The sequence below is a fragment of the Anopheles bellator genome, chromosome 2 (assembly GCF_943735745.2).
Source record: "Anopheles bellator chromosome 2, idAnoBellAS_SP24_06.2, whole genome shotgun sequence".
Classification (NCBI taxonomy): domain Eukaryota; kingdom Metazoa; phylum Arthropoda; class Insecta; order Diptera; family Culicidae; genus Anopheles; species Anopheles bellator.
In genome coordinates, this window is record NC_071286.1 from 27,145,805 (window position 1) to 27,161,173 (window position 15,369).

Consider the following 15,369-nt stretch of genomic DNA (forward strand, 5'->3'; position numbering starts at 1 on the left):
CACGGTGGAGATGAGATAATTCTGACGAAACGACGCGTGTGGGTCAGATAACAACACGCTGCGATGTTGTTGTTTCGAGGAGGCACTGTTTATGGACCCGGATTCCGGGGACCACTCCGACTTCATGGGCTGCTCGGGGAATGTGAAAACATTATCAACTGCTGGGCATGGGCCTCGTTTTGATGAGACCCTCCCGCGCCATTGTTGGTTTGCCGAGGACGGCCAAGGAAAGTGCAACAACAGCCTGGGCCACCGCATCACACGGTTGCACGCCGTGTTTGCCATTTCGCCGTCCCGGACCACCGTGTTTGACTTATTGTTCCACCAAATGGTGATGCCCCCTGGTCTGGACTTTGGTGCAGCGAAGTGCAGCCGAAGACCACTGCTGGGTTGGGCAATGAAAAATATTTGTGCTCTGTGCTCAGCAGACACAAATGGACGAGCGGCGCTGCTGGTAATGCTCTGATCTGGACCAGAACGCCATCGGGCACCGGGGTACGCCGGTCGGTAAACATTGCACCGGTCTGCAACAAGCTGTTCAAACACCGGCAACGGGCACAGTAAATGGCAGGCAGCGAAGTGGCTTTTGCCGGGCCAGGAACACGACGGTGGCTTTGCGGTACGCACGCACTGTGTGTTCGTAGCCTGTAAAATATCCGCTTCAAAATGCAACGGTACAATGTTGCTTTTCTAAGTTCTGATTTTAAATTTTTTTCGGAATGGAGCAACTGCAACAATATTCTACCAAGAAGTGTTCGTGAAGATTCTCATCCGCATTTTTGATTGGAGGCATATGACTTGAAAAGAAGTGTGATAATAATTTTCTGTCTTCTGTGTGGCAATGTACCAGCCACCACAACGACCGAACCGAACTGGTTAATCTTTTTATGTTCTAATAAAAAAATTCTTTCGAACACAATAAAGGATTACAAAAACATTCTCGAATTTGGATAGTGTTATGCTAGGGCCACACGAAGCGCAAAACCTAGCGTAAAAGGAAAATATAATGCCAAATCCTTTACGCTTCGTGTGGCAGGCTTAAAATATAAAAAAGTCTAGACCGAAATGTCAAACGTGTTGACATTCGTGTCTTTGACCCGAGAAAATAGAAATCGAAGAGGTAAGTTGATTTCTGAATAATTTTTTAAATTTTTTAATAAATTTATAGTTTAAATTCATAAAACAACACAAATAAGATCCTATGTTTGTAAACAAACCGTTTGCAAACAGTGTTTACCCTCGGTTTTACGCTTGGTTCTACGTCTTCGCGGACGTATAAACTTTTTGACAAAGCGTAAAGGATTTGACATTACAAAATAATTTTCCGCTGTCTTTTACGTTTCGTGTGGGCCAAGCTTTACGTGTATTCGCTACCATTGGAGTTAACCAGTAAGAGTTCCAAGACTAGCAAGATTCAGTTCGAAGAAGGCACTCGAATCAGCTCGAATTTTTTTGCCACTCCCTTAAATACCCGTGCCTTTATCAATTGTCAAATCGTTATCAATTGAAAAAGGCTCAAGTCAAGGCAGTCTAACGTCGATCGGGTCTGCTAGTCAGTAGGGATCCGCAAGAATTTTCCTCAAATGTTTGCACAATGTAAAAGTGCGCTCGTGGAGATAAACAATTGGTTTAATAAATACGAGGACGACTTCACGTCGCGTTAAATACGGCACAGCTCGTGCTTGGGAAGGAACAAAAAAAAAATCACCAACAATCATGTGGCCTCGGCTGGGAAATATTACAGGTGCAGGAGCGTGGTCACATTCTGTCACACACGTGTGGTAACGTTTGTTGGTGTTTTTGATTAAATATTTTTTTAACCAAGAACTTCTCGCTCAATGCGCGGTCAACCCTTTCCAAGCCTTATCCGTCAGAAAGGTCACCGGACACCGACAGAATGCGCTCGGGGTTGCGAACCGAACGCAACCGAATTACGTTGTAACATAATCCCATTTCCTGCCCGGAACCGCATAATAGATTTAATTGGAATAATTCAAAATAACCGCATTGAAAATTGTGGCACACAATTGTAAAGCAGTTCTCGCGGACGGGAATCAGCGTAACAGAAATCCCTGTGGCCCAATCGCTCAACCGGTGCCGTGGGACTCGATAATAAATAACGGGCTTAATTGCATTAAGAGAGTACACCGCACACCGCGATGGATGCATCGAAAGCGAATATTAATCGTCCGACAAACAACGCCGTCGTCGGCGGTCGTGGGCTGCGTGGGCTCTCGTCGAATCTTCACCGTCGGAAAGCCGCAGCCAGTTCGACATAATGCGCCACCAGGCGCCTCCATCAACCGGTTCTCTGGTTGATCTCGTTTTAATTTTACAAACATCCCGGTGCGTCACTCCCAGGCTTCCGGGGTGGCGGTGGGCCCGGAACTCTGTCCCAGTGTAGAACACGTGATTTATGGAAACGATAATTGAATTCAGCACACTTTTTCCCTGTGCACGAGACCATTGGGGCGAGCAAAAGAGCAAACAAAAAACGTGGCAAACAGCCCCCTCAGCCGTGTGCGGTGTAGTGCGGCGTAAATCAAACAAACTCAACCGACACCGACAGCCCGGATTGTCCGGACAGTCGATAAGGGGCCCAATCCCGGCCCGGCCGGTGGCCAGCAAAGTGGGAGCGAAGAAAGAATAATAGAAAACTGGCTCGGCCGGCTGGTGGCAAATGGAAATTATTTTTCAATTAAAGCACCGGTGCCATTGTGCTGGGCGTTGTGCAACAAACCCAACCTCGTACTCAATCGGACAGTCGTCGGAGTTGATCCCACCAGACGGCCATTTTGTTTGCCCATCCGGGACAGTGAAGGTGTTGCGGCACGCGCGCCTGAGCCTGTTGTCGGCGCTGTCGAATGTCCGAGTTGATTAATAAATTTTCCCACGCGAACGCCGGCGTGCCTCGGCTGAGTCGGAGCCCGTTCGTCGGTTTAGCCGGGCATTTATATTCATAAACAATAATTAATCAAAGTGCCGGCAGAAATTATAAACTCATATTCCGAGTCCGGGGCTTGACGTCGGCCACAAGTCAAACCCGCACGCAGCGTGCTCCTCGGGGCGCTGTCGGACGTCTGACGGACGTCGGCGAACGGCGATTTGTTTTGCTAAACGGTCCCCCTGGTGGTGCCCGGGAGGCCGCCCTGGTGTCATGACGTTTACGAGTCTGACAGGACATTTATTTGAAGGCACAGCCCGACGTCGTTTGGCCGACGGGTGGAAAAGAACACGGTCACCGTTAATAATCTGACATGCGAACCGAGAGTGTTTGAGAATGCGTTTGTTTGTTTCCTCTTCGGAATAAATTAAACTTCGGTGTGCTCGGCCCGGCGGTGCTCGTTTGCCGGGTTTTTGGGACATCCCGAATAGAAACTACGACTAAAAATTTCCATCCTTTGACGTTGGTTTGAGGTGCGGGTTCCCGAAGAAACAACTTGTGGCGCCACGCGGATCCGGCTGACCTTTGCCCTGCGAGGTTGGGCCGATGAACCTTCTCGAGACGTCTCCGGCCGGAAACGGTCCGGATCGATCGAACTTCTCGAACCGCGTGAAGGAGCTCCTTAGCAAGGAGTTAGCAAAATTATGATTGATCGAAGTACCGACAGTCCAGCGAGGGCCGCCACGCTGATGGCCGCGCTTACGAGCTTGTTGCGTGCCGAAATCCGCTGTTTTTCTGACAATTTGAAAGAGTAATTAATATCGATCAAAATGTGCCCAAAAGTTCTCCCATTTGCGAGGGTTCAAACAACTTCTTTTTCAAGGGAAGTTTGTTCCCGCGGGCCGGGCCATGCCGTGCGTTTATCGTTGGCGAATGTATAAAAGAAGTCGTTACGTGCACATGATTGACAAGCTAAAACGCTTTCAACGCTTTATGGTGTAATAAAGTTTTCCAACCGGGCCCCGGGGCTCCGGGGCCGCGGGACCGAAATGTGGCACGATCAACCCAAAACAAAGATTCAACAGCTTAATCGCTGATCGTCCGATTCAGAGCTCTCCGGTAAAAAGAATAACGCCGGTTTCTTGGAATGTCTTTATTTTGGTCAGCATTCTGATGTGAGGTTGGTGAGAAAGGGAGAAACACTTTCGTCGATTACGCAACGGCCTCCGTGGTCTTTGCGTAGCTGATGGCATCTAAATTGCAAGGTCCTTCGGTGGGTTGCATTTAAAATGCACTTAGACCACCCAAAACACACTCACGGGCGGCAATCAGTGCTCACGCCGTGTTTGCTCACCATTCCCGGGCGGGCGGACGGTGCTTAACAACAAACGGCATAACTGGCAGCTGCCAAACCCTGTGCCATCTACAGGACCAGCCATCAATAGGCACCAGAAGCAAGTGAGACCGTAATGGAACAGTTCCGGGGCGGCGAATCGCGCGCGGCATCGTCATGTTGGCCAGTGCACTCGAGTGCATCCGGTCCCCGATCGCACGGCAGGGTCTACAGCAATTTTCCATTTCCATCAACATCGCAAAACTTGTCGCTTTTCACACGGCCTCGGTCCGCTAGCCTTGTGTTTGTTCATGATGGCATGGATTATGGTAATAGTATGTTAATAATAGGTGGTGTTTATGAAAAATTACAACCCAACCCGGCCGGGATCGGCTTTGCGGCGTTTCGGCCCATGGTCACCACCATCGGGCCGGGTACGCCTAATGGAAGAATGCTTTTAGAAGTGGCAAAATATTAAAGAGTTTTCCGCCTCACGGACCCTCACGTGATCGATCGTAAGCTCGGCTTTTTCCGGGTGCCAGCATCGTGTGCCATGCTGTGCTATGTTGTGCCTACCGTCCGGGGCAAGGGATAGCAAAAAGTCTAATGCTCCCAACACAAGCTGTCTCTTAATTTTTGCGATGCATATTTATATTTGGTGGCGCAAAACCCACGGAGGGCACAAAAAAATGGAACGGAACTCAACACACGGGGACAAAAAGGCCGAAACCACCGAAACACCGAATTCGACAGGAATGGACTATAAAGTGTGTCACAAGGGAATCGAATCGCGTAGCAGGCGGCTCCGAGCAGCGCGCTGCAGCTACTGCAGCGGCCGTGCCATTTTTATAGGTCAGGCCATTTGAATATTTAATTAAACGTGGCCACCGCCCCTTGCTCGGGGCTCTCTGTGTCAGTGTGTTATATAGTAAATGGTGGCCTGGTGTTGGTGAGCTTATGTGAAATTCGCTGTCGGTTCCGGTAGCCGAACCGGAAGCGGAATTTTCGGCCTCTAAACGCTCGCTCCTGGCGCGCATCCTGCCCGCGGTGTGGTTGGCATGAGGGGAGATTGGGGGACAATTTCCCTGGCACCGGTTGATTATTTATGCACATCAAATTTCGTTCATAACGAGTGGCCGAGTCGACTAGCCGAAGATTGTTGGCAGATGACAGGGCGCGCGCCCCGGAGCCGGCCGGTTTAAGTGATTGCCCGTGAAACGTGCCGCGTTGCGTTGAGTGCTGTGATGAGGTCATACGCACACAGAGCTACGAACACCCGTCGAAGGTCAGCTTGGGGCCGCTTTTTAGGGGAAATTAGGTACGGGACAAAACCGGGAGGACAGCCGCTTACCTTGACCGGGGTGTAGGTCAGCGAGGACGCCTGCTCGGCGTGGACACGGTACCCACTTTGCGGCATATCGATCGTTTCGGCCGTGTTGTTGAAGGACCACTTGAACGACTCCGGTGGAGGATAGGCATCGACCTGGCACAGGATCTCGGCGGCTTCGTTACGCGCCACGCCGTACACTCGCTTCTGATCTGGACGGCAGATGGGTTTGTCTGAAATTGATAGAAAAGGTGTTTTTGGTGAGTTCATTACACGGCTGCACACGGCTTTTATTGTGTGTTGATATTTCTCAATTAAAGTACAAGTAAAGCTTCATTTAATGTTAAAGTTGGGTGCCTTGTGTGTTATTCACTGAACATTAATACACTTGTTCCAAGGAGACTCTCCTGATTTATCTCCAGGACTCATCAGGAGATTTTGTTTTGAGAAACGCTTTCCACGCATTGATTTTTTTAAGTCTAGATGCAAATCGCTAGGGGCCAATCCTGGTGAGTACGGTGGATGTTCCAAATATTCGAACTTGAATCTATGGATTTTTGCCATTTTCAAAATGCTCGTGTGACACAGTGCATTGTCCTGCAAAAAAAGGATGTTTTTCGTTTGCAAACCGAGCCTTTTTTCACGAACTTTTTCGAATTAATTCGAATCTACAAAAAAATTGTTTTGCATCCCCAAAATCTGATGCTAAGCATCTTTTTGAGTGATTTCTGCACACCAACTCGGTTCGGAGCTGTAGAACAAGGTTCTCATCACTCCTTAGCGTCTTGTGTTGATTCAGGATCATGGTGATACCCGAAATCTCATCCATACTGATGATTTGATGCACAAGATCCACTTTATCCTTTCGAAAAAGCTGAAAATGTTGCCGAGAAAGCTGTATTCGAATGCGTTTTTGTTCCTCGTTTAAACCCAGAAATCCCCGTTTTAATGTACTAATTAAAGGTACTTGATCTTTTCCGTTGCAAAAATACTGTGACGCGCCGATACTAAATAGATTGTAAAAAACCAAAATAAGTGACCAATTGAAATGAAACTTCACAAACGTTGATATGAAGAGTGTACCAATATAACAAAAAAAATTAGGCTCGTATCAGTGCCCTTTGTTATCGAGGCTCCGAATTTAATGAAAAACCTGGTAACTCAGGCATTAGATAGATTGATTAGCTGTCAACGTTTACCAAAATTAACAAAAAATAGTCTTTTTTTATACCATAAAATTACCCATTAGCATGTTAGGGAAATAAATTAGTGATACGATCAGCAGGGTGATCACTTTCATGAGCGGCACCAAAGTAATGATGTCTGATTAGACTCATGCGAATGGATGAATTCTAAACGCACAATGGCAGAATGTCGGACACGAAAACAGGAGGTCGGCCACGAATCTCGATCCACGCCGAGGTAAAATTGTGCGAGTGTTTGCATAGAAGATTTACGGCATGCAGCATGATCCGGGGGCGAACAACGTTGCACTCCTGCGTCAACTCATCGACGTGGCTCCATTCACCCGGATGCTTGTTAATAAATCTAAGCGAACGCATCGGGGGCGAGCTTTTCAAATAAATTAAAGATCCGCGATATGATGTGCCACACATTCGTTCATCCGTTCGGTGCGCTCTGGAGGGTGGCTCGAAAATTGTGCTCCCCTTTTCTGGCTGGCTTGGCAAAAACACAATACTACACAATCCTTCGCCGCAAAAAAAGGCCACCACATTGGTACCCATGGGGAAAACATGGCCGTGAATGGAAAACATATTTTAGAACATGTAACATCATTTTTATCCCAGAGAGGGACAGAGAGAGAGAGTGAGGTCCCGTGTTTTGTTTCCCATTGCAATCGCGATTGTAAAAATCAAACGGACCGTCCATTTTAATGTCGAACGTCGAACGGGGTGGGAATAAATCGTGGCAACTACGGTAATGACTGCCCGGGCGGTTGTTGGTTGGTTTGCCCAGAATTGACTCGGCACATCCGTATGGATCCGGTGGACGCTGTTTGGCGTTTGAATTATTGTGGTGCATCTATGCACAATGATGCTGTGAGGTTGGTGAGTGAACTCTATCGGATGCTGGCTCGAATATGTTACATTGAACAACACTTCATCGATGAGCGCGCGAAAAGCGGACACAACAATGTCTTAATTTGCGCAACACGCTGCAGTTGTTGGCGTTTTTACAAGTCCCAAAACCAAAACAAGTTACGTAGAAGTTACGTAAAACTCACTGACCCATGGGGCTTTTTTGCCCCTTTTACTCGACTCGACAAAAGCCAATTTCACTCTGACGCCTCGTATTATTCGTACATTTTTTGCATCGGCCATTCTGCTGCTACATTGTAACGGTCGCGCACTGCGCCCCGGAATTTACATTACACTAAGAGGCACCTTCGCGGCCTGCGCTCCGTGCCAATCGTAAAATAGCGATTCCAATGACTCCTGGTAGTCAAAACGTGGCAGACCCATTTATCACCGGGCCATTCCGGTCGGATCGTCGGGATCGGTTCACGGCGGGAGTACAGCAGTGTCGGGTTTGATTGGCCTCCGCCGAAGGACGACAACGGCGTACATACCGGTCTGTGGTAAGAGTAACGAGCTTGTCAGCCTCCGCAGCTCACCCGGATGCCGTTCGGATCGTTCGGATTTTTCTTAGCCTCCGAACGATGTGTCGCCGCCGTGGCTCTCGAATCCTTTCGCCATACGCGCCGGAATCGATCTATAAATCATGCGAATGTGACGCAATTGTTCTTTATTACTTTTCGAATGGGATTTCTCGCCGGCACCCGCTGCAAACCCGGTGATCCGGGATCCTGGGTCGTCGATTGTTTCCGCTTAATGTAGCCAAGGCGCCTACGGAGAAGGCGCCAGCCACGAATCGCAAACTAATGATTCTTACTTTCGAACGTCTCACGGCACCAGTGCGGCGTACTTTATGGCCCGGCGGCTGCATGCGATCCTTAAATCATGCAACCACCATCCCCGGTCCGGTGGCGGCTTTAAACCCTTCTTCTGGCGAGCTCGGCGAAATGAAGAAAGATACCGGCCATTAGGCTGCCCGGGCTGGCCATTAGTTGGGATGTGCGCGTCTTAGCTACGTCGGAACCACATGAGCTTTAGGAACGTGGCCGGTGTTGTTCGATTCCAGCGATCAATCACAATCCGGCGTACCGCTTCGGGAACTGGCGTTTGCTGGCCCGTTTTTGTCAAGGAGCGCGGTGCCGGGATCGGGCAAAAGGCTGGGGATTCATCAATATGTGAACCGAAGATGAATTATATATGCGGCCCCGTAGTGTGTCTCCGGGAACATCCTGCGGCCGCTTTTTGCGGCAGTTCACCCAGGATCGGTTCGGTGCGCTGTGATTGATTCGGGTCGGACCCGTCTCAGTGTGGTAGATTTGAATTGAATTCGGAATGAGGTATGATGAATTTTGACATCACTCCGGTTTCTGTTCGGTTTTCGGTCTCGGTCCCGGAATGGACTTCCAGCGGGCTTGCCGCTTACTTTTGCGAACTCTGTTTTCCGGGCCAGACCGAAACCTGCCGCCTAGCGTACGCGGCGTAGAATTTATTTTGATAAATGAAAATTAAGAAATTTATGACCTTGTTATCTGCGCGCCCGTACGACGCCGTGGTCGTCCGTACGACGCCGTGGAAAAGGCTCCGGCGAGAGGCGATAAAAGTCACACGCTGAGCTGGTTTGTGGACGACATCCTACGGCTCACGGGGTGGCCGAAGTTGAAAGGCCACACGACCGTGAACGGCTGCCCGACGCAGCATGGGTGCCCTTGCGGAACCTGACCTGTGGCCGCACCTGGCCGCTGGTTTGCCGGGGCTAATCAATCTTCGGTTGTCCTTGCGCCGTCGTGTGCTAGCTGCCGGCCACCTTTGGGGGTGGTAGCAGCACAAAAACACGCATAAAACATGCCAACATGGGGTCTGGGTGGGCTGGCAATTAATGTTGGTGGCCCAAAACCCACGCGTGCGTTGCTGAAAAGTGTTGGCCCGGAGTGTAGGATGTAAACACATTTGTTTCTCCGCGTTCCGTGCCGGTGAACGTGTTGGTCCGCGGTGCAAAAGAATGCTTTATTAATATTGGAGGCACCGTATTGGATGCCTCGAAAAAGCTGCTCAGCGTAACGTGCGTTACGCACACGTTACGCGCTGGGGTTCAATAAGTGCAACATAAAATTTGTTCACTTTCACTGCCGCATTTCCCAAACCGTTGGCGCAAAACAAAACGGCCACCGAATCCATCAAATCAAATTGCTCCGTTGGCCACCAAAGTGTCACGGAGCAGAGAGAAGAAGGACACATAAAACATGGGAACATGGGAACAACCTTTCGTCAGTCGTCGGTGAGCCTGGGACCGGGGCGCGATGGTAAAAGCTTTTCCACGAAATTAGTACCATTAAATCGGTTTTATTAGCTTTTACCATGCAAATGATGCGATTCGCGCCTCGATTTTATTCGCGCATTCCGACGGCCGGGCCCTCCGTTTTGGTGTTTGATTTGCGACGACAGACAGAGAAAGCGAGAGCGAGTGCTGCATTCGAGGTCCTGCCCAAGCCCATGCCCTGCAGCTTTTGTTTGATTGCTTAGGGACGCGTAATTGGGAGGCTCGGATCGGGAGGGAAGATGATTGTCCTTCCTCCTGCTTCTTTGGTGGCGCATTTTTCGCGCCTTGCGTGCCCGTCGCGTCTGCGCCATGTTTTCAATTATCGGCGATGGGTTTCGAAACGCCGGTGCCCCCCCCGGGGGTCACAAATTGTCACACCCCGCGCGTGCCGCACCACTTTATGCGACATGACCCGGGGAGGGGGGGGTCGGAAAAAATCGGAAAAACAACACCCACACAACCCCACTCGGTATAGAAAATTGAAAATAATGGATTGATTTCGAGCGACTCCGAACGGAGGTTATGACAATATTGCATCAAAACGCCGTTGTTTGGCCCATCGGGACCCGTTCGTGCAAACATGCCGATGGCTGCGTGACAGTGTGTATGTGTGAGAGGGAAGGGATGTGTGTTTGTGTGTTTAGTAGTCGGTACTGGTGCTACTAATTCTAAATTCCCTTTCCGGGTTTCACTTTATGTTTGATGCCGGTGAGCCTTTTGATCAACTCCAGCACTGGCACCGACGCAACCCCACCGGGTCGGCATTGGAGGGGAGGACGGTGGCTGGTGGTTCGTTCGTGGCACCACATTTCCATTTTATTGTGCATTTGAAACAAACCACCCCCCGGACCGACCGCCCGCCCGCCTGTTTGGTGTTGAAAACATAAAACGCGCCCCGGTTGGTGAATGTTTTATGGACACCGTTCGTAAACTTTATTCGCACGTTTGTGGTGTGTAGTGTGTGTTTGTATGTGTGCGTGGATGTGGGTCATTCGGTGGAGTGTCGTCGTTGCCATTACCAAAACAAATTAGCATCATCTGTTGCTAAAACTTTCCGCTCCACTGCGATGAGTTCCGGGTTAGCAGTGTCTCCGTCTCCGGAGTGAGTAAACAGGAAGCGGAGCGTTTTGATGTACAGGCACTTTGGCACTTAGAGGCGCACGCGGCCCACATGGGACGCTAGAGTGCAGATCGAAAGCAAAGGAGGCACACGTCCGCTTCACGAGTCGATCTCGAGCGAGCGAGCGAGCGAAAGTGTCCTCGTCCTTCGAGTTTTTCTGTTTTGCTCACAAGAACGGGTAGCGCAGCCCGGGCAAGCAGGTTACAGTGTTGTTTGTTTTTATTACGGCGACGTTACTTGAAGCTAGTCACTCAAAGTTGCATTTAAGCTATTAATGGGGACATGTTGACAGCTAAAACGTGGCTAACCTCTGATCGAGAATTCTTGCCACCAACACCATTTCAATCAGGGCGAGTACGATTTCCTGTTCCATGATTTATTCCATGTGGTTCATCTAGCTATATTTTTCCCATATAAATTCAGCAAACGAGTTGTTCCCCTACCTGGACAAAATATCATTATAGATAATCAAAATATATCATGGTCTCCTCACCTCAAGTACCTGGGGCTACTGCTGGACAATAAACTTAACTACCGTCCACACTTAGAAATGTTACATAAAAAACTGGACATACTCATCAAACTGCTATACCCATTAATCAACAGAAAATCAAAACTAAACTTTCCAAATAAACTCCTTATATATAAAACAATTTTCCTCCCTCTTTTAACCTATGCCTCTTCTCTGTGGTCGCATTGCTACAAAACTAACTTCCAATCAATACAAATCAGACTGAATAAAATTCTCAAAATGATCCTCAATTTACACTGGAGAACACCAACAAATCTCGTCCTAAGCCTCGCTGGCACGCATAGACTATCGTTAAAAATTAACAAACTAAAAGAAGGCCTAATCAATAGATGCAATAATTCTATCCACCCAACAATAAAAGACCTAATTATCTGATGTTTTTAAAGTTAACTAGTTGTAAGATGTTTGTAGTTATTAGTTATTAGTTATAAGTATGATATAATGACTCAATGCCACGTGGCATAACATGTAATCTAAATAGATTTTAATCGAAATATTTTCATTTCAATCATTTTGATACTTTAAAATTATTAAATAGCTGCAATCCCATTGTGGAATATCTCTGTACTCTTATGTAATCAAACATTTCTGTATAATAAAGATCCAATTTTGAGAGTTAAAAAAAAAAGAAAAGTGGTTCATCTAGTGTTACCTGATTCGGTATCAAACAAAACCCGCACCGAGCAGTCACTAGTTGTGGGTGCATTGGCTTCTCTTGCACGATGTGTGGGTTTTCCGAACCCCAAATACGACAATTCTGCTCATGTACATAACCACCGAGGTAGAAATGAGCTTAAATGAAATAAGCTTTTAATATTTTTTTTCAGTTTGAGTTGAGGGCAGTTACAGTTTGAGTTCTAAGTAAGTTTTGAAGTTATTCTCAATTTTCTGCAAGTGTATAGCATTCCATTTCGTAAATGCTAAGTTTTTGATGAATCTTTACAATTTCTACAATTAAAGTTGAAGTTTAAAAAGTCAAGTAATCGTCAGTTCAAATCCAAACACTAGATGGATCACCCTTAAGCTTTAAGTTACCCTGGTAGTGGGAATTTCATTTGTTTGGTGGGTGATTAGTCATTTTTCGTACGATGCGATGCCAAACCGAGGTAAGCTGAGAATGGTGCCACCCTCAAAAATGCACTTTAAAATGAACACAAAACAAACACTGCACCTGATCGCACGATACGTTTCTAATCAAATTCTAACCACATTGCACACTGAGTAACGTCAGGGCACCGTTGCCAAGGCCCCCCCCCAAATAATTTCAACCCCAGAACGCCCAGTGTCCTCCTCGGGGATTGGTGGGGAAAAAGGGGTAACGCAAAACTGTCAACGTCGGAGAGCACCAAAGCCACAATCATCCCGTAAAACGTCACCCATCTGACCAACATCCGGTCCGACCGCAAACCCGTATATGCTGCCGTTGATGGTGTACTTTTGTGTGCTGGCCGTTCGGTCGGTCGGTTTCTGCTTTTACTTTTAACCATGTGTTTTCACATAAATACGGACGCGTGACCGTCGGGGACTGGAACGGGACGCCGTTTACAGCGCACGGGGAGAAGGTGTTTTAGAAAATTTATTTGCACTTTCCCCGAAACGAGCCACTGGTTTTTGGGGGTGATGTTGGCAGATGCTGACTCGTGTGGAAGTGCAGCCGAAAACATAACCCGGTACACAATCTGCCCATCACGGGCACCGCTCCGGGCTCGACGATGACGGTGGCGGCAGCGACGACGGCTGCCGAATGTTTTATTACATCTGCATAAAGTGCTAACATATTCATATCAAAATCAAATAACATAAATATATTTGCAATAAAATATCTCTCCCGTTGTGCGATATGGCCGTGCGGCCGACCCAGAGGGAGAGAGAGAGGGGGGGGAGGATGACACACTAACGAACCGAGGTGGTGAAGGCCCCGGGTCGGTTTGCCGTTTCCAACACGGATACAAATTCGATGCAAGATTCGTTCGACTCCTGGCTCAGATGCTTCGCATTTATATCCCTGAACCCAGGGCGACGCCGATGATGGTGATGATGCCGCTGTTCATGACGGTAATGATGATGGTTGTGATGGTTCGTTAGCAGCAATGTGGTCCCCGTGCCTGCGAACCGGGTCGAGCAGGCTGACGAGTTTCATGTCCTCGTCGTGCTTGTCCTCGACATGTGTGCCAACATTTTGCTTACGCGACGAGATCTCCTTCACCGGTTGCTGTGTATGTGTATGTGCACCCACCCGGCTTATGCTGCTTCCGTGGGGCTTATCCGGTAACCGGAGCCGTATATTTTACATAATTTCAGCGAACCCTCCCTGCCTGTCTGCATTAAATTTCGGCTAATCGTACCGATGATTACGAGGCACACACGGGGCGTTGCGCTGCTGACGGTGCCGGCGGTCGGTCGGAGCATAATGCTGCGGGGCGGTGCGGCCCATGAAACGGAACGGTGAGGTATTGGCTTTTGACTTGCCCTTCACGGTGTGTGTGTTGGAATAAAAGACGAAATTTCGGGTCGCACACCGCGTTCGGCGCACACAATCCAATCGGCGGCAGTGCCAGTAATTTAGCGATTTCGTGCATCAGATCCTCCAATGCACGGCAAAAGACAACAATCGGGAGAACATCGGTTGGCACGTGGCTTTACTGGTGTGCGCATAAATTATGCTGCCCTTTGCGTCTAAAGCTTCAAAGGGAATTTATGCTGTCATCGGCTGTTTGGAAGGAGCTAAATTATGAAGCGTAACTACGTTCCGAAAGGGTCCGAACTTATGGTCGAACTGCAGGCGACAACTGGCAGTTAATAAATTTTAAAACAAAGCCAATTTTCGTCAATTTTAGATCCCAAAATATTTCCAAGTATGATATTCCTCAGGGTGATTTGTACAAAAGTTGTTTAACTAGAAGTCGATCTCTCGCTCTCTCTCACTCTTGCTACATGTCTCTATCCCTCTGACGGTTGACAAGTCTGCTCGGCTCGTAGTTCATTTCTAATATCGTCAGTTAAGCTCGTGCCACGCGTGGGTACGAAGAAACCATCACTCGTCGGATCACTCAGGCTGATCTACCCACCCAAAACAACCTACCCACAACGACGGGATTTGCTTATCTCATCGACACCGGACGGGTGGCTTGTTGCGCCACGTGCATTAACTCGCCCAACAGACGCCTCCTCGCTTATGGGCCGCTATAAACTATAACAATAACTTTAAATGTTTTATTCAAACGAACCTTTCCACGTGCTGGCGGTGTACCCACGCTGTGGTTAGTGGCCGGAGGCTGCCGGTTTATGTGCGCACTGCACATAAATTTCATTTGATGAATGCAGAAACTCCTACGTCCTGTGCGGGAGCATTGCGAAATTCAACAAACTCTTGAGCAGCAGCTGCCTACAGTGGCCAAATTTTTGCGACGCCCAGGGAACCCGGTGCACCTTCAGGTGAACCTGGGACCTTGGAGTGAACTACATTTTACAACTATCTCTCCGCTCGACACCCACCGACAGCGGCGGGCGGAAACTTTGTTCGGCCCGGAAAGGTTCTTCCGAAGGTACGTGAAAGTTCTCGAGTCTCGAGCTTGCACAGCACAGCGCAGCCAGACGTTACTTCAACGTTGATGCGGTGAAAAATGAAGATCGAAGCAAAAAAGCAGAAGAGACTCAAGAATTGAGGAACAAATTTAAACTCGTAATCCAAATAGCCTTCTGGTTGGGCGAAACCACCTACGGACAGGCCCGTGCGGGGATTGTGGGGATTGCTGCTTTC

The 15,369-nt window shown here is 48.5% G+C and overlaps 1 protein-coding gene across 1 annotated transcript in view; it reads right to left on the reverse strand.

Annotated features, from left to right (window-relative positions):
* The window catches only part of LOC131207283 (hemicentin-1), a 104,647-nt gene that overhangs the window by 26,206 nt on the left and 63,072 nt on the right, over nucleotides 1-15,369 (reverse strand). The window contains exon 11 of the mRNA XM_058199895.1: nucleotides 5,569-5,777. Coding sequence (XP_058055878.1) covers nucleotides 5,569-5,777 — 209 coding nt within the window. The remainder of the gene's footprint in view (nucleotides 1-5,568; nucleotides 5,778-15,369) is intronic.